General features: G+C 36.7%; 1 protein-coding gene across 7 annotated transcripts in view; it reads left to right on the top strand.

Moving 5' to 3' along the window:
* Nucleotides 1–19,930, top strand: part of ANKS1B (ankyrin repeat and sterile alpha motif domain containing 1B) — a 1,294,913-nt gene that overhangs the window by 211,646 nt on the left and 1,063,337 nt on the right. For all 7 annotated transcript variants that reach the window (XM_028830273.2, XM_028830270.2, XM_028830269.2 and 4 more), the window contains exons 5-8: nucleotides 6,914–6,989; nucleotides 9,066–9,167; nucleotides 13,038–13,151; nucleotides 16,657–16,823. In XM_028830273.2, coding sequence (XP_028686106.1) covers nucleotides 6,914–6,989; nucleotides 9,066–9,167; nucleotides 13,038–13,151; nucleotides 16,657–16,823 — 459 coding nt within the window. The remainder of the gene's footprint in view (nucleotides 1–6,913; nucleotides 6,990–9,065; nucleotides 9,168–13,037; nucleotides 13,152–16,656; nucleotides 16,824–19,930) is intronic.

Raw genomic sequence — 19,930 nt, 5'->3', positions numbered from 1 at the left:
AGGCATTTGAAGGAAATTTGGGCCCCAAACCCACTAACACTGTGGTTTTTGCAGACTCATAGAGGTACTGCCTTGGTCGTATTGGATAAGATCTGGAAGAATTCTATGTATTACCAGGCAAATACTCTTCTTTCTCCTTTCTCCCAAAGAAACAGAGTCTATCTTTCTGTGCTGAGCCACCTGTACCTGGGGGTGTGGTGATGCAAACACCCCTTTGGAAACCACCACTAGCATTGCATTGGGTCAGACCTGAAGCCAGCTTGGCACTGTATTCTTATCTTCAGGGCAGTGAGTTCCCCCAGACCCTGGATATGTCCAGAGTAGCTGTCTGGAAGCCAAGGATTAGAGTCAAAAACCTTAGCAGTTTACCTTATGTTCTAATTTACTGCAGCTAAGTTGAGACTCACACTGCATTACAAAGTCCTTCTTACTCTTTCTTCCCTTTTCCACAGGCACAGGAGCCTCTCCCTGTGACCACCACCACTTTTGGTCTACGAGGGTTCTTCTAGGTCACTGCCAGTGTTTACTTAAAGCCCAAGGGCTCTTTCATCAGCTTATGATGAATGCTGTGAGGTCTCAGACTCACCCTGTAGGGTAGTAAGCTCGTCTCTGGTCCAGTACAGATTCAGAAATGTTGTCCAAGAGCCTAGGCCTGGACTCAGAGACTCATGTGCCTGCTTGTTTTTTCCTACTGTGGCCAAAGTAGTACCTTAGGTGCAAGGCAAAGGCCCCTTTACTTTTCCCTCTGCTGTTTTCAAACAGAAGTTGTTCACCTTAGCCACCACAGCTGGGACTGTGCTGGATGACCCTTGAAGCCAGCATTTCTCAGACCACAAGGCTCATGGTATACTCCCTGGTTATTGCTGCTGATTATTTAGGCTCCAAGAGCTCTTTAGTCAGCAGATGATGAATCCTGCCAGGACTGAGTTATTTCCTCCACGGCAGTGAGTTCCCTTTTAGCCCAACGTACATCTAGAAATGTCCAGGAGTTAGGGCTTCACAACTCTGCCCAGTGTCCTGTCCTACTATGGCTGAGCTGGTATCTAAGATGCAAGACAAAGTCCTCTTTACTCTTCACTCTCCTCTCCTTAAACAGAAGGGAGAAGTTACTTTTGTTGTTGCGAACTGCACTGCCTGGGGTTGGTGGAGGGATGGCATAGGCACTTCCTTAGCCCTATCTGCTGGTGTCTCCCTAGGTCATGTGCCAACCTTGTCTACTGGCTCTAAGCCCAGCCTACCACTAGGATTTGCCTAGAAATTGCAGTGCTTGTGTCCTAGACTGCCTTTCAAGTTTACTGAGGATCCCAGAGCAATTCAGTCTGCAGTGTAGTGGTGAGGTTTGTTGAGAGACTCACATTTCAACCTCTGGGATGGGTGATTCCCTTCTAACTGGGGCTAGTCCAAATGCCCCCTCAATGTGTGGGCACTGGCTGAACCCCACACAGCTTTATTTTCCACTCCTACAAAGCAGCACTGAGTTCAATGTAAAGTTCCTCAGTCACTGCCCTCTCCCTTCCTAAAACGCACAGATTTTCTATCTGCAGCATGGCCACTGCCATGGAATGGAAGAAGGGCGGCGCCTGTGATTGAAGACTTTCTCTTCTGCCCTCCTCAGTGTCTGTTTCAGCAGTAGGAAGTTAAAACCAGATACTGTGATTGTTCACCTGACTTTTGGTTCTTGTTACAGTGCTTTTCTGTGTGCAGATAGTTGTTAATATTCGGTGTTCCAGTGGGGAAGACAAATGGTGTAGGCTTATATTCTGCAATTTTGCTCTGTCCTTCATCTCTTATTCTTTTTTATTGCATTATTGTATTAGTCTGTTCTCCTAATTAAGTCTCCTATTAGTATGTCTCCTAATAAAGACATACCTGAGGTTGTAATTTATAAAGGAAAGAGGTTTAATTGACTTACAGTTCCACATGGCTGGGGAAGCTTCATAATCATGGAGTAAGGTGAAGGAGGAGCAAAGTCACATCTTGCGTGGTGGCAGACAAGAGGAAGTGCTGAGCCAAAGGGGGAAAAGCCCCTTATAAAACCATTAGATCTTGTGAAAACTCACTCACTGTTGTGAGAACAGCATGAGGGTAACTGCCTCCATGAGTAAATTACCTCCCACCAGGTCCCTTTCATGACACATGGAGATTATGGGAACTAAAATTCAAGATGAGATTTGGGTGGGGACATAGCCAAACCCTATCAATTATGTACTTAAAAAAACTATCATCCCGTTCAATACCCTTTCAGTAGATATATATTATTAAGCCATTGATTTTAAATATTATATTTTCTATTTCTAGAATGCTAGTTGGTTCGTTTTCACCTCTGGTCAATTTTGATAATTATTCTTTTCTAGTTCTTTCATCTTATTTATCACATATATATTATATTCTATAGCTGACCATTTCAATATGTGAAATTTTTGTGAGTTTTATTCTTTTTTTTATTTACTAATTCTTGTTCATGGTGGGATATTTCCTTTCACATTCAATAATTTATAATTTTGAATTTGTATTTCTTAGAGCTTCATCTGCTGTAATATTTGGAGGCCTGAGTTGAAGGTGTACTTTTACAGAGGGGATTTATATCTGCTTTTTTCTAAGCATTTATATCTGCCTGTATTACTAGAAACCCGGGACCACTTGATTCTGCATTTTGGATGAAGATCTGGAGTTCATATAAATTGTACAATTTTGCCTTAAACTTACCATATAAGTGTAGAATTGTGGTTAGACATTCTTAGGGGGATTTACTTTTTTCACTTATCTACAACTAAGACCTAGTTAGACATCCTTTTCCCTTCTGTGCAATGTGTTGTTGTTGTTGTTGTTTTAATTTTCACTGAGGATGTTGTTCTTTAGAGGTTTTAGAGTTTTGCAGGGGTCCCTCATCTAAGCTTTCAGCTTGCTTGGACTTCAGACTGTCTTCTGCCCCACTGCCACTCACACCTTGAGTGGCTGGTTAAAGTCCAGGCCCTAGTCTAGCATGGGTTGACAGATGCCCTGGAACAAATACCTGTTCCAAAGCTAACCCCTGGGGTTCATACTTTCTGTCCTCCCCTTTCGCTGAGGCTATGTGGAATTCTATTTCTTTCCCCTCACAATCCTGAATTAAAATATTCTTCAGTTTGTTTTCAGAATGAACCGAAGCACGCTATATCAGGAAGGATTTTTCTGAAATCAAGTCCAAAATTTTGTGAAAAGTGTAAGGGAATCAAAGTAGTAATCAGAAGCCTGGTTGAAAAACAGCATGAGAATGAGCAAAATTAGATTATTTCAAGAAGTATTTTTAAGGAAGGGAAAAAATAAAATGTTCAAGCCCCACATTGAAATATTTTCTTAAGAGCCGAATCAGTTTCCAGTTTTTCATTTCCTTCAAAATTGTGCTGTATATTTAAAAATTATTTTTTTGTTTCCATTTTTTCAGTATCTACATATGCCAGTCAGATTATAATTCAAGTGCATTCCAATCATTCCATCTTGAAGATACATTCAGATCACATTGATATTCAGTGTTCCTCAAACCTCCTTAGTAATGTACTTATCTACTTTAGATTGGGTTAATTATATAATAGACTTTTATTAAAGAGCTTTGGTCAGGCGCAGTGGCTCATGCCTGTGAGCCCAGCACTTTGGGAGGCTGACGTGGGTGGATCATTTGAGGTCAGGAGTTCAAGACCAGCCTGGTCAACATAGTGAAACCCCATCTCTACTAAACGTACAAAAATTAGCTGGGCATGGTGGTGCATGCCTTAATCTAAGCTACTTTGGAAGCTGAGGCAGGAAGATTGCTTGCACCGGGGAGATGGAGGTTGCAGTGAGCCGAGATCATGCCACAGCACTCCAGCCTGGGCGACAGAGCAAGACTCATCTCAAAAAAAAAAAAAAGTTTTTACGTTGTATGTTATTTCATAGTGATATTTCTATTTCAAGTTGAGATTAGAATCCCACATTAGAGATCACATTTAGTATAGGGTGACAAAATTGCTAACTTGATACTATTCAATTGAAAACACGCACACACACACACACACACACACACACACACACACATGACCTACTGATACTTGTTAGATTCTTGAGAGAAGAAGAAAAAGAATGAAAAAAAAAAAAAAAAGAGACAACTAACATTTGTGTAGCTGAAAAAGCATCATCTTTGGAATCTTCCTTGAGCTTCCTCAAGGCAGAATCAATCTCATCCTGCACTACTCACAAAATGTCCTAGTTTTTCATCCTGTGTTCTTCCCTCCTTCCACTTTTTGCCCTCAAAAGAATTCCTAAACATCTATATTTTCAAAGTACTTTGCTAGGCATTGGGGATACAATGGTGAAAAAATAGATGTGGCCTACATTTCCACCGAACTTACAGTTTATTATGGGAACTAGACAATTACATAAAATTGTAATGTGGTATTATGAGTGCTGTGATAAGGAAAATATAGATTAATGTGGAACATCCAGGAAAAACACTAAACTTCAGGGGCCAGGGATGTCTTTATAAATGCAATTATTTTAAGCTAAGATTCAAGATACAGTACATGCTCATGGTTCTGAAAGCATACTGTTTAGACCTACAGAATCACAGGGGAATTTGTTAGAAATGGAAATTCTAGGGCCTAATCTCAGGCTACTGAATCAGAAACTCTGGGGATAGGGCCCAGAAATGTGTTTTTAAACTATCTCAGCAGGTGATTCTTATTCATGCTGAAAATTAACTAGTGGCATATCTATATGGCTAGATTAAGAGTGCTAGGAGTTAGATCCTGCCAGGCAGAGAGACCAGCCTTTGAGACTCCCTGTGGAAGAAAGCAATATGAAATGATTATGAAAGAGTTCAGTATGCCTGGAGCATAGGGTATGAGGTTTGGAAGAGAGTTGTGATGGGCAAAGGATGGGATGGAGAGGAAAGCAGGGAGAAAAGATCATCTGGGTTTGTTAAGCCACATTAAATTTTTTTTTTTGCTTTTTAATTTTACTTTTAGTTGCATGTAATAATTGTACATATTTAGGGATACAGAGTGATATTTCAATACATGAAATATAGTATGTAATGACAGGGTAATTAGCATATCTATCACTTAAAACATTTGTCATTTCTTTGTGTTGGGAACATTCAAAAATCCTCTCTTCCAGTAATTGAAAATATATAATCCATTATCATTAACTATCATCACCCTACTAAATAATACTAGGACTTCTTCCTCCTATATAGCTGTAATTTTGTAGTCATTCACCCTATCCTTCTCTCCCTGATCCCCTGCCCAGCCTCTCATAACCATAATATTACTCTCTACTTCTATGGGCCCAACATTTTTAGCTCACACATATGTGAGAACATGTGGTATTTATCCTTCAGTTCCTGACTTATTTCACTTAACATAATATTCTCCAGGCCCATCCATGTTGCTGTGAATGACAGGATTTTGTTCTTTTTTATGGCTACATTAAATTGTTTAGATTTCATTTATCATAAATGTTTACAGACAGCCCCCAACTTACAATGATTTAATTTAACAATTTCTCAGCTTTAAAATGGTGTGAAACTGTTGCAATTTTGATATGCTTCGAATTTTGAATCTTGATGTTTTCCCAGGCTAGCGATATGCGGTATATGAGATAGTCAGTGCTTTATCATAAAATAGGCTTTGTGTTAAATGGTTTTGCCCAACTCTAAGTTAATGTAAGTGTTCTGAGCATATTTAAAGTAGGCTAGTCTAGGCTATGATGTTTGGTAGGTTAAGTGTGTTTAAATGCATTTTCTTTTCTTTTTTTTTTTTGAGATGGATTCTCACTCTGTCACCTAGGCTGGAGTGCAGTGGTGCGATCTCAGCTTACTGCAACCTCCACCTTCCTGGTTCAAGCAATTCCCCTGTCTCAGCCTCCTGAGTAGCTGGTATTACAGGTGCCCACTACCATGTCTGGCTAATTTTTTTCTATTTTTAGTAGAGGTGGGGTTTTACCATGTTGGTCAGACTGGTCCTGAACTCCTGGCTTCAGGTGATCCACCCACCTTGGCCTCCCAGAGTGCTAGGATTACAGGCATGAGCCATTGCACCTGGCCTAAATGCATTTTCAACTTATTGGATACTCAATTTATGGTGGCTTTATCAGGAGGTAACCCTACTGGAAGTCAGGGAGCATCTTTGTTTATACATCTGTCTCTTCAAATAGAATGTGAATATATGAGGGCCAGGATGATATTTCCATACCTCAGAATATCCTTCAGCTACTCTTGGCCTATAATTGGTGTTTAATAAATGCAAGCTGATTAAATGAGCTTCTTGCATAGTCACAAAAGCCTTGTGAGGTAGGCATTACTTCTCTTATTTTATACTTAAGGGGAGCTAAAGCTAAGAGAAGGTGACATACTAACGTTAACAAAGTCAAATGGCTATTTATTTATTTATTTATTTTTGAAATGGAGTCTCACTCTGTCACCCAGGTTGGAGTGCAGTGGCATGATCTTGGCTCACTGCAATCTCTGCCTCCTGAGTTTAAACGATTCTCCTGCCTCAGCCTCCTGAGTAGCTGGGATTACAGGCATGTACCACCACGCGTGGCTAATTTTTGTATTTTTAGTAGAGAAGATGGGGTTTTGCCATGTTGGCCAGGCTGGTCTCGAACTCCTGACCTCAGGTGATCCATCTGCCTCAGCCTCCCAAAGTGTTGGGATTACAGACGTGAGTCGCTGCACCTGGCCCAAATTTCTATTTAGAAGCAGAGGTGTTTTATAATCCCCAAGACAATGGATTTTTCTTTCAGAATCTCTTCTTTATTCCATGTTACCTTTCTGTTAGGGAGGGCTGAGAGTACAGAAAATATGTATGAATATATAAAATGTGAGCTTTTTTTTTAAACCTGTAAGCACTCCAAATACAACCGTGCTTTCTTTTTTCTTACTTTTTTTTTTTTCCAGACAGAAAAGGGGAGTGCACTTCATGAAGCAGCTTTGTTTGGAAAGGTGGATGTTGTACGAGTTCTGTTAGAAACAGGTAACTATTGTGATTCTGCATGGAGCTTATCCTGCCAGATACCATTTCTATTTTGGGAATAGACAAAGGAAAACAACACAGTTTTCTTCACAAATCACCCTCTCGTCTTTACTCTAAAATGCAGATATGTATTCATATTATGTAGAACTGAGCTTCAGTATTTAGATAACATTGATATCAATGTGCAACTTCGTTTTTACAATACATGTTTTAAGTACAAACTTCTTAGTTATTACAATTTTATGCATTTAAGTACTTTAGAGGTAAACTGCCAAAAGAAAAAGGAGATTTCTGCCTTCTGTAAGAGAGAGGAATTGATCCGTGAGAAATTGTCACAATTGTTTGGTTTATTGAAGAACATAATAGTTTTTCTATGTTTTATATTGTGAACTACAGTAAACAGAGATTTGAGCTCCCTCTCCTTAAGGTAAATTGTCCTAGTTAGTTCATTAACTGAGTAACTATTTTTAGTAGGCTACAGAAATTTATTTTAAAGGGAACCTTTCAAAGGGAGTGTTTTGAAGGAATGATAAAGTTGGCTTATTTATTTTCACATGTACTTTCTGATTGAAATGAAATAAAACTAAAATTGAGGTCAGATTTGTTTTAAAGATCAAAAGGCATGGGTACAAATTCATGCTTGTAAACAACTGATGGAAATTTTTCATGTTATGGAATATAGTGTGTTTATTTTCCTCTAAAAAAATAAAATGAAAAACATTGGCAGACTATTGTATTGTGATTGTATTTGTACATAATTTAACAAAGTTAAAGTTTCATTTATATTTAACTTTGTCATGCAGTGTGGTATTACAACAAACGATTTGAGGAAACCACCTAAATATTATTATGTGCTGGTCACACATTCCTATGCAAATTTAAACATGTATTTAATAATCTTACAATGGACTAACATTTGGGACCAGATCCTGTAAATTGGCTTTTTTTTTTTTTTTTTGCAATTATGTGTTTGGAAAATTCATAAAATTTTTAGGGCAGTGAAAGCTATTTGCTACGTTAAAATAAGTTCTTTCATACAATATATATTTCCACAATGAAAGTAATAACAGGTGTTTTAGTTACACACTTCAATAAGTTTGCTCATCAAATGGATGATGAATGTGACTGACAAATACAATCTAGGATAAATAAATATCATGGAGTATTTGACCTTGTATTTGAATAAATTCTATGTGGACAACAGTTCAAAATAATCATCCTTTTTCAACTCTATGAATATTCAAGTGTTCTAAGACTGTTCTTATGTTACTTACATGGTACATGATTATAATCTACTAAATATTTTTACCATATTATACAGAGAATATAAATCACATGACCATTATGCTTTAGGAATTCACATTCTAAATCAATAACATTTTTCAGTGTGATAGTGTGCTATTGAGTTAAGTAGTTATAACCCAAAGATATCATAGGGTTGGCCGGGCGCGGTGGCTCACACCTGTAATCCCAGCACTTTGGGAGGCCAAGGCGGGCAGATCACGAGGTCAGGAGATCAAGACCATCCTGGCTAACACAGTGAAACCCCATCTCTACTAAAAATACAAAACAACAACAACAAAAAAATTAGTTGGGCGTGGTGGTGGGCACCTGTAGTCCCAGCTATTTGGGAGGCTAAGGCAGGAGAATGGCGTGAACCTGGGAGACGGAGCTTGAAGTGAGCCGAGATCATGCCACTGCACTGCAGCCTGGGCGACAGAGCAAGACTCCATCTCAAAAAAAAAAAAAAAAAAAAAAAAAAAAGTTACCATAGGGTCCTGAAAAACAATCTTAAGCATTGGGTGGGTGCCCTTTGAGAGTTAACTCGTGATCAAGAATGTTCCTAATCTTTGGTAACAATAGGCCCCTGCCTTCTTTCTTGCTAAAATCTTGTGCGTGTGTGTCTGTGTGTGTGTGTGTGTGTGTGTGTGTGTGTGTGTGTAGAACTTAATTTTTTTAAAATCACTTTTAGTGCTTGGTCTGTATATGTTTGAAATTACAGCAGTTAGATACTGATAGTATCTTTTGAGAACACTTCAGTGGTGTATATCTAGTGAGTTTTTCTTTTTCTTTCAGGAATTGATGCCAACATAAAGGATAGCTTAGGTAGAACTGTCTTGGACATTCTGAAAGAACATCCATCTCAGAAATCTCTCCAGATTGCAACACTCTTACAAGGTAAACAGTATTGAATGATGGATGAGTTTGCCTTAAAGTTAAGATCAGGTTAAAACTGTTATAGTTTTCTTTTTGATTTTGAGTTAGTGTTTACTTTTGAACAAACTTACTAGTTTTATTTTTTATGGCAGACTTTTAAACTAAATAATAATATCTTTTAGTGTTTTATTTTTGGTCTTTAACTACTCAGTAAGTATTTTAAAGAAGTTAAAGTGTTTATTTACTCATTTGATATTAGAAGTATTTTTAAAATTCATATATATGTAGTAAATATGTAGTTATGAGCTGGAAGTTAATAAAGCTATAAAGTAGTGATGATTAAGTATTATTTCACATTTGAATAATACTTTGAGTGTTTTCAGGGATTTGCTACTACTTTGGTTTCTATGACCCTATGAAGTAAGATAAGTCAGGCATTATTTTATTTTTGCACATAAGGGAAACTGAGGCTCTGAGAGATTTGATTTGTTCAAATTCATGTATCTTAAGTGGCAGAGCTTATATCTAAATGTTAGATTATCAATAATAACAAAAATTGTATTTAGCTAAAAGAATACGGATTATTTCCTTCCTAATCCAATGGTATAAAATAACTCAGTCTTACCAGCCTTAGTTTCTGGTAAAAGTCATTTAAGTACATTTGTTGTTAGTGGCAGTCATTAGCTCTGTTGAAGGTTTGACAACTATCTAGGTATGATTTTTGTTATTTGCAGTTTGCCTACTTCACCACTTGAACTAAAACTTTTATTAAAAATTAGATTTAAATGCTTTCCTTTCCTGTTTGATGATTAGGCCTGTCATGTAGCATGTTACTTAAAAACCCCAGATGTTTTTTCTCTCCTTTAGCTCCTACCCTGTTCAGCAGTGATTATTTCCTACACTTGTTATGGATTGGCTGCAAGTATGACAGAGGAGGGTGGTGAGATAGGTTTTATTAGGTGTCAGTTGGGAAGCTGAAGAACAGCATTATTCTGCAGGAAGGTAAATGAATTAAAACCAAGTCAGGCAGGGAACATGTAGATACAGTAGTCAACAAAAGCCAAGGAGGAGTAAAAAGAATAGAAGCACAATATGCAGCCATTGTATTCTCTTCTCTATTTCCAAAACATTTCAGGGAAGTTCAGGCCCCTACAATTTTCTTATCAATAAAGAAGTTAATTGCAAGTCAAATGCATGCAGAGATGAATCAGAGAAGAATCCAATCATAGCCTTTTATATAAATTAAAATTAAATTGAATAAAAGCTAAAAAATAAGAGTGGCACATACTATTTTTATCAGTCTTCTCCCTCTAGACGCTTTGCATTTCATATTGGATTTTGAGTCTCACTGAATTTTGTTTTTGTGTGTGTGCGTGGTTTTTTTTTTTTTTGAGAGGGAGTTTTGCTCTTGTTGCCCAGGCTGGAGTGCAGCGGTGCGATCTTGGCTCACTGCAATGTCCACCTCCTGGGTTCAAGTGATTCTTCTACCTCAGCCTCCCAAGTAGCTGGGATTATAGGCACTTGCCACCATGTCCGGCTACTTTTTGTATTTTTATTAGAGAGGGGATTTTACCACATTTTCCAGTCTGGTCTTGAACTCCTGACCTCAGGTGATCCAGCCACCTTGGCCTCTTAAAGTGCTGGGATTACAGGCAGGAGCCACGGTGCCCAGCCTCTCACTGAACGTTTTTGTTTTTGTTTTTGAGACGGAGTCTTGCTCTGTCACCCAGGCTGGAGTGAAGTGGCACCCTCTGGGCTCACTGCAAGCTCCACCTCCCGGGTTCACGCCATTCTCCTGCCTCAGCCTCCCGAGTAGCTGGGACTACAGGTGGCCACCACCTTGCCCGGCTAGTTTTTTTAAAATATTTTTACTAGAGACGGGGTTTCACCGTGTTAACCAGGATGGTCTCAATCTCCTGATCTCGTGGTCCACCCGTCTCGGCCTCCCAAAGTGCTGGGATTACAGGAGTGAGCCACTGCACCTGGCCACCTCTCACTGAACTTTTAAAAACTGAAGCATGTGTGTAATATGTCTTTTGGGAAAAGCAAAATAAATGTCACTCACTAGAAAAGGGGGTGTGACATAATCATGGACTTTTTAAAAACATACTGCATTGGTTTATCTAAGATAAAGTGTTGTTACATAGGAGTAACTATCTTTGCTTTCCTAAATGGTCAAGATTAATTAGGTATGTTAATTTGTGACAGGGCATACAGGATACAGGACATCTTTGAAGTTCTCTAATTATTGGCAAATTTCAGAATGTGAACACATCATCTCTGTTCTTTGCATTCCTGGATTTCCCTGGTAGAAATTATTTAAATGGTATGAGGACATACTTGTTTGGCATGAGAGTACAAATTTTCTTTATTAGATTTTAAGAAAAAGATTCTTGAATAAAGAAGTATAAGCAAATGATCTGTATGAAAAGAGATCTGTTAATTTAATCTTTATACAGAGGTTACAAACTAGCCACTTGTGGGCTGAATGCTTTGGCACATAGCACACATGCTTTGTTTATATCACATATTTTGAGCCCACATTGTGTTTCCATAAAAATTGGATTAGCTGTTAACATTTAAAAAGCTAGAATTTGGCTGGGCGTGGTGGCTCACGCCTGTAATCCCAGCACTTTGGGAAGCTGAGGTGGGCGGATCACGAGGTCAGGAGTTCGAGATCAGCCTGGCCAACATGGTGAAACCCTGTCTCTACTAAAAATACAAAAAAAATTAGCCGGGTGTGGTGGCACGTGTCTGTAGTCTCAGCTACTTCAGGGGGCTGAGGCAGGAGAATGGCTTAAACCAGGGAGGTGGAGCTTGCAGTGAGCTGAGGTCACACCACTGAACTCCAGCCTGGGTGACAGAGCGACTCCATCTCAAAAAAAAAAAAAAAAAAAAAAAATCTGGAATTTTAGCTCAAACTCTGGAGTTTTGGTTTCTCTAAAAGAAGTTTTATTTCAGGGATGAACTTTAGATTGGTCATTTTTTCTCTGGTTAAACATGGTCTGTGAGGCTGAATATTGGTTAACATTTATTTCTACATTCAGATGCTGTTTTCTTTGTGATTAAGAGAAAAGCGAGATGTTTTCTTGTCTTATATTTATCTGGCTTTGCCACCTATTAGCTGAATGAACATGGACAAGTTAATAATATTCCCCCTTTACTTGTAATCTTTAAAACTTAGATTGTGCTTGTGTCATACTTTTGTAAGGATTAGATGAGTTAATGTATACAAAATACTTAGAACAATGCTGGGTCCATAGTAAGCAATATTTAAGTTTAAGCTGCTATTCCTAATATTATATTTGTATCAAAACTGGAAAAATGAAAAATAGGCTGAGTATAGGACATTACTTAAAGAATAATGGCAATGAACATTATTTCTTTGTGGAAATAAAGTTAATATGCAAATTGTACTTATCTTACAAGATTACAGCACCATTTTAAAATGAACTTACTCCATTTCATTCATTTATGTTACCTGGCTGGTTGTGGTGTCCATCTGAATTTGACATTCCTGTTTGAGGGTTTAAATCTATTCAAAGCATCTTTCAGACAGTTTAAAATCTTCAGATGGAAGTAAGGAGAACAAGGAGTTTATTGTATCTTCAATAGGTGAATTTATTTTTAAGGAAAGAATGTTTTAAGTTTAGTTTTTAGAAGAAAGGTGTTCAAGAGTTTCTCCCAAATAATCTGGTGTCTTTTTTTTTTAATTAAAACTTTAAGATCATCATGATGTTCTTTTGATATGTTTGGTTTTTTGAAGTTCTTTTGAAAACTTAGGATATGAGAAAATAAATGCAAAACTGATCACCAGAAGTAAAACATAAAATGTACTGGTTTTAAAATAAATGAATTCAAGTATGTAATCTCAAAAATGTATACACACAGAGTATTTAGAAGGTGTGGGAAGATCTACAGTCCTTGAAGAGCCTGTGCAGGAAGATGCAACACAAGAAACACACATTTCATCTCCTGTTGAGTCTCCCACCCAAAAGACCAAAAGTGAGTACCTAATTATAAAGCCCTGGAAACCATACTAGACTTGTATGTACAGTTGTGAAAATTTCAAGTCTAATAGGTTATATCCTATACTCTATATTTCATCCATTTATAAGAGCTTCTGTTACTGGTTAGAGCTTCTCAGCCCTGAGATACAGCAGTGAGCAAAGCAGAAAACCAAGCCTGCTGTAATGAAGTTTATCTGGAGTATATATTTCTTAGATGTGTTTTTTTCTTAAATGTGTTTTTCCCCAGCTTTATTGAGGTACTCTTGGCAAATGAAAATTGTATATATTTACAGTGTACAATTTGATATATACTTTGTGGAATAACTGCCAAAATCAACTAATTAACATAGCCATCATCTCATATAGTTTTTTTTGTTTGTTTTTTTGTGGAGAGAACACTTAAGATAACTCTCTTAGTAAGTTTCAGGTATACAATAGAATATTATTAACTATAGTCACCATGCTGTATTTTAAATCTCCAGAATTTATTAATCCCCCGTAACTGAACCTTAATACCCTTTGATCAACACTTTCTCATCTCCTTCACTCCTCAGCCCCTGGCAATCACCATTCTACTCTCTGTTTTATGACTTTGACTTTTTTAGATTCCACATGTGAGATCATGCAGTACTTGTCTTTCTGTACCTGGTTCATCTCACTTAGCATAATGCCCTCTAGGTTCATCCATGTTGTTACAAATGGAAAGATCTTCTTCTTTTTAAAGGCTGAATAATAGTCCATTGTTTGTGTAGTATGTATATAAATGTACACACCCACTGCATTTTCTTTATCTATTCATCTCTCAGTGGATTTGTTTTCATGTCTTGGCTGTTCTGAAGAATGCCGTAATGAACAGAAGTATCGGGGGAACCTGATATTTCAACATAGGTTCTTTCTGTTTTCCCTGAGTGTCTGAGAAATAAAGAGAAAGAGTACAAATAGAGGAATTTTACAGCTGGGCCGCCAGGGGTGACATCACATATCGGTAGGTCCATGATGTCCACCTGAACCACAAAACCAGCAAGTTTTTATTAGGGATTTCAAAAGGGGAGGGGGTGGACGAACAGGGAGTAGGTCACAAAGATCACATGCTTCAAAGGGCAAAAGGCAGAGCAAAGATCACATGCTTCAGAGGAAACAGGGCAAGGGAAAAAGCAAAGATCACAAGGCAAAGGGCAAAATTAGAATTACTGTGAGGGTCTATGTTCAGCTGTGCACATATTGTCTTGATAAACATCTTAAACAACAGAAAACAGGGTTCGAGAGCAGAGAACTGGTCTGACCTCAAATTTATCAGGGTGGGATTTTTTCCCCACCCTAATAAGCCTGAGGGTACTGCAGGAGACCAGGGCATATTTCAGTCCTTATCTCAACCGCATAAGACAGACACTCCCAGAGTGGCTGTTTATAGACCTCCCCCCAGGAATGCAATTCTTTTCCTAGGGTCTTAATATTTAAAATCCCTTGCTAGGAAAAGAATTTAGTGATATCTCTCCTACTTGCACATCCATTTATAGGCTCACTGCAAGAAGAAACATATGGCTCTATTTTGCCCGACCCCACAGGCAGTCTGACCTTATGGTTGTCTTCCCTTGTTCCCTAAAATTGCTGTTGTTCTGTTGTTTTTCAAGGTGCACTGATTTCGTATTGTTCAAACACACATGTTTTACAATCAGTTTGTACAGTTAACACAATAGTGGTCCTGAGGTGACATACATTCTCAGCTTATGAAGATAACAGGATTAAGACATTAAAATAAAGACAGGTATAAGAAATTATAAGAGTATTATTTGGGAACTGATAAATATCCATGAAATCTTCACAATTTATGTTCCTCTGCCACGGCTCCAGCTGGTCCCTCCGTTTGGGGTCCTTGACTTCCCGCAACACAGAAGGGTGCAGATATCTTTTCATGATACTGGTTTCATTTACTTTGAATAAGCACTCCAAAGTGGGATTACTGAATCATATGGTAATTCTATTTTTAATTTTTTGAGGAATCTCCATACTGTTTTCCATAGTGGCTATACCATTTTACATTCCCACTGACAGCATAGAGGCTTCCCTTTCTCCACATCCTCAGCAACACCTCCTATCTTTTGTCTTTTTGAGAATAGCCACTCTAATGGATGTGAGGTGATAACCCATTGTGGCTTTGATTTACATTTCCCTGATAATTAGTGATGTTGAGCACCTTTTCATATATCTTGGGTCATTTATGTGCCTTTTTTTGAAGAAATGTCTATTTGGGTCCTTAGCCCATTTTAAAATTAGGTTATTTGAGTTTTTGCTATTGAGTTATGTGAATTTCTTATGTATTTTGTGTATTAACCGCTTACCAGATCTATGGTTTGCAAATATTTTCTCCCATTCCTTAAGTTATCTTTTTAGTCTGTTGATCGTTTCATTTGCAGTGCAGAAGCTTTTTAGTTTGATTCAATCCTGTGTGTTCATTTTTGCTTTTGTTCATATCCAAGAAATCATTGTCCAAACCAATATCAAGTTTTTTCCCTATGTTTTCTTCTAGGAGTTTCATATTTTCAGGTCTTAATGTTCCAGTCTTTATCCCATTTGTGTTGATTTTTACAGAGGGGATGAGATAAGGGTCATATTTCATTCTTTTGCATGTGGACATCCACTTTCCCAACACTATTTATTGAAGAGACTATCTTTTCCACATTTTGTGTTCTTGTAACCCTTGTGAAGAGCTACAGTAATCAAAACAGTATGGTACAGGCATGAAAACAGACGTATACACCAATAAAACAGAATAGAGTCCAGAAATAAATCCATGCATCTATAGTCAGCTGGTCTTAAATATGTTTTTAAGTCAGAATAAAAATATTAAAATCTGGATTGTAACTGCTGGAAATTTTTTTCAGAATAAGTTACAGATATAAGGTACCTTTCTGAGACTGTTTAGAAATGTGCATATTTTCATGTAATCTACAAAATCTTCATGTTTGACAGATGATATATATTATTTATATTATTTATCTATTTCTTTTGTGTTTTTACTTTATATCATATACCATAATTCTTAATGTACTGATTACCTATATTATTATTTGTTTAAATAACTTGTACTATTTCTGTTTATTGAACCTAGGAAGAAGGTTTTCAGCACCATTTCAAATTTGCTAATGAATTCTGTTAGTGAAGTAAAATACCAATGAAAGATTATGGAAATTAAATCCTATAATAAGTGAAGCTTTGGGAATTGTAATTCTAGATGCTTTTATGTACCATGTATACATAACCTTACAATAATTATTTATATTTTGAAAAAGAATAAAAATAGGCAAAATTATAATCTCTTTTGTCCATTAATAATGTTGTACTAATTATGGTTGAGTACCTTATTTTCAGCAGAACAGTGTCTGACTGCTTAATCTTGCTGCATTTTGAGTTCTATCACCATAGCGGTCATATTTTTATTGCTTAACAGTAAGTTTTAACAATAACCTTTCTTGAAACTTCTGAAAAACTTATTCTCATAGGTGAAACCGTCACTGGAGAATTATCAAAACTCTTGGATGAAATAAAACTCTGTCAAGAAAAGGATTATTCGTTTGAAGACTTGTGCCACACAATATCAGACCACTACTTAGATAATTTGAGCAAGATTTCAGAGGAAGAACTTGGGAAAAATGGAAGCCAGAGTGTAGTAAGTAAGGCGGGGGGAAATGAAGACAATGTGTCTGCCTTTTCCAGTTCAGTATGTACACCTAAGAGGCATGGGACATGGCGCATTATCAGATTCCACCACTGTAAGATGTCAGTTTCCTTATTGCACTATTCCTGATGTTCTTTGGGGTTTTACTCTCAGTGCGTGGGTAGGGGAAGGAGTGCTTTGACAGATCACTTGACGATCTCTCTACTTTAGACTCTTTCTTAAACGCATGGATTTTTAGTAGTGTTGTTGTTGTTGTTGTTGTTGTTGTTGTATTCCTTAGTTTTACTGGGCATAATGATGTTGGTTCCCAAAAAAAGACAAAAACCTTCCTTTTGACTGTCTTCCCTATTTTCTCTATGAACTCAGTCTAACAGAGCAGAGCCACACATACGGTTTCCTCACTTCCTCCTTAAGTAATAGTAGGAGACAAATATGGAAAGTTCAGTCTGCATATTTTTATAATATGCAAATCCCAAGAGGTTTCTCTTCAATAAGCTCAGAATCTTAAGCATGAGTTAGTTCCTGTGACAACCCCTTATGATAGTGTTCTTTGAAAATATTGTCATATAAAATATTAAAGGTTATATGAGGCAGAAAAACAGATGATATAGTCGAGTAAGAGCGAGTATTTCTATTTATTAGGAATAAGAGTTTACAAAGAGGAAAGAGGGGAGATAAGATTAGAAGGATAGATTGAGGTCAGGCCATGGGTGATTCTTGCTCATTTGAATTTTTATATGAACACAATAGCAAGAAAAACTATAGAGAATAAATCAGTTTAATATTAAGATTTGTAAACTTACTTTTTGTCCTATACAGGAAGGATTTATAGTATATACTGGTATTAAAGGAAATACATTATTCTGATAAGAAATCTTTTGTCACTTTTAGAACTTAATTTGTTACAGATATATCATACTTTATTCAAAAGCCAGTAATAGAGTGAACTGTGTTAAGTATGTCATATTATTTGTGAAAACTAAAAAAAACTTGCTTAGTATAGTGACTGTCCATTACAAGAACATTTACTTAATTTAGTTACTTAAAGTAAGCTGTGACACTGTTTCCTGGGATAGCACTTGCTAATCTAGTTCCATGGCTAGTCCTACCTCCTAGGCCTGCTTTTTTTGTTTCATTTTGTTTTTGTGCTTCACTTTCTCTTGCAAAAACATCCTATTATTGGCCCCAATAAAAATTCTTTATGAATAACTATGAACAGTTGTGTATGTACTGAGGTTTTAAATACCTGTAGGTTTTACCAAATGAAATTTTTATATTAATGAAATATTTATAATAGTAACTTTAATGTTGGGACAAAATCCTCTGTTAAAATATCTGAAACAGGTGTATGCTATCTCTAGATTACCAGTTACATTTTAATATTTCCTTGAAAGTTAGTTAGAAGTTAAAACTTACTTGTTCTATATAAACAGTACATAGTATTTACTTTTTAAGATCCATCCCCAAATATTTATCTAAACTGGTAGCTTCTGGCCTTCTACTTGTAAAACCACAGATATTCTGAAAGCCCTAATTTTTTAGACCAGGCTCTCCAGACTTTTTTGTTGTACATACCATTAGTAAACAAATTTTGAGCAAATATCCCTGAGTATTTCTAAATTATGTGTATATATATATATATATATGTAGAGAGAGAGAGAGAGAGAGAGACTACATTTCTAGTAATATTTGATGTAACTTATGAGACATACACAACAAAAGAAATTCAAATTGAGGAAGGTAGAGAATAAGTGTAAAACAGAAGCTCTAATTATTTTTCGTTTACTCAATGAATATCTTGTATGTCCTGGGATCTGTATGTGCTTCTTGGAGACCATGATTCAAGCTTCTGTCTTTCAGGAAGTGATGGCAAAGACTTTTGACTTTGAGAGACTGAAAATAGTTTGGGGAAAAGATGTTCAAGTTTTTCTGTAAGCCAAAGACTATATTGTGATAGTGGCAAGAAAGAAATTAATACTCATAAATTGAGCGTTAAGGTTTTGAAATCTGAGCTCATACTTTCCTAACACCACTCCTCGTTCCTGTGACAAACCTTCACAATAGTGTTCTTTGAAAATATTTCCCTATAAAATGTTAAAGATTTTGTGGAGGCAGAAAAGCAGATGGTATATATGAGTAAAAGCAAATAATTCTGTTTATTTGGAAGAATAGAGTTTACAAAGGGGAAAGATGAGAGATAAGATTAGAAGTCTAGTTTGAGGTTAGGTGGTGGATGATTTTGAATGTCAGGCTAAGAATTTTGGTATTTATTATTTTAAGAAATGAGAAAAATCTAAAGGATTTTGGGCAGATAAAATACATAATTGGAACTGACCTTTCAGAAAATGAATCTGATAAAGACCTGTTAACGAATGTTTAAAAAGTAATCAAATTACTTTGACCCTTTTCTGTAGCCTGTGTTTTATTTGAATTCATTCCATGTTTTGTTGAATATTTGTTTCTATTCATCAAAAAAGTTTTTTTTTTCCAGAATATCGCTTCAATTATACTCTCACATGATGCAAAAAGTTTAGTCAAGTATAGGTCACCTAATACAGATGGTTCTTATCGTGTTTTGAGTTGTGGGGTTTATAATAGACATGGTTCTTGACTTCAAGTGATTCAAAACACCTGTCCTAAGGAGACTTCAGTCATAGTGTGCAGACTATAACTGAAGACTAATATATAAAACACTGAGTAAATAAGAACTGACACTCGGTTTTTGCTATTTGCTACTCTAATGCTTTACATGATTTAAGTCACTTACTAAGTAATTCTTACAATATGGATTTAGAAAATGACTTAGCTGCCAAGTGGCAGAGTGAGGATTCAAACTCCGAGCCAATGTTTTTAATTCTCAGCCACATTTCTCATAATATGCTACCTTGTGGCCAAAGGAATTTTTAAAAGGGAGATATCAGTGAATACTTACAGATATTCATTGAAGTCTTTGTGGAGGTAGGGAGAGACTAAGCTGTGTCTTGGTGAAAGGGGAGCTGTGTTTTTCACTTTAGTTGGAACAAATGATTGAGAAAGGATTCCAGCCTGAAGAAACAATATATGCAAAAGCACAGAGGTAAGAATTAGTGCATAATTTG

This window comes from Macaca mulatta, chromosome 11, assembly GCF_049350105.2.
Source record: "Macaca mulatta isolate MMU2019108-1 chromosome 11, T2T-MMU8v2.0, whole genome shotgun sequence".
Taxonomy (NCBI): domain Eukaryota; kingdom Metazoa; phylum Chordata; class Mammalia; order Primates; family Cercopithecidae; genus Macaca; species Macaca mulatta.
Note: the sequence above shows the minus strand (reverse complement) of the source record. Positions and strands in the feature narration are given on the sequence as shown.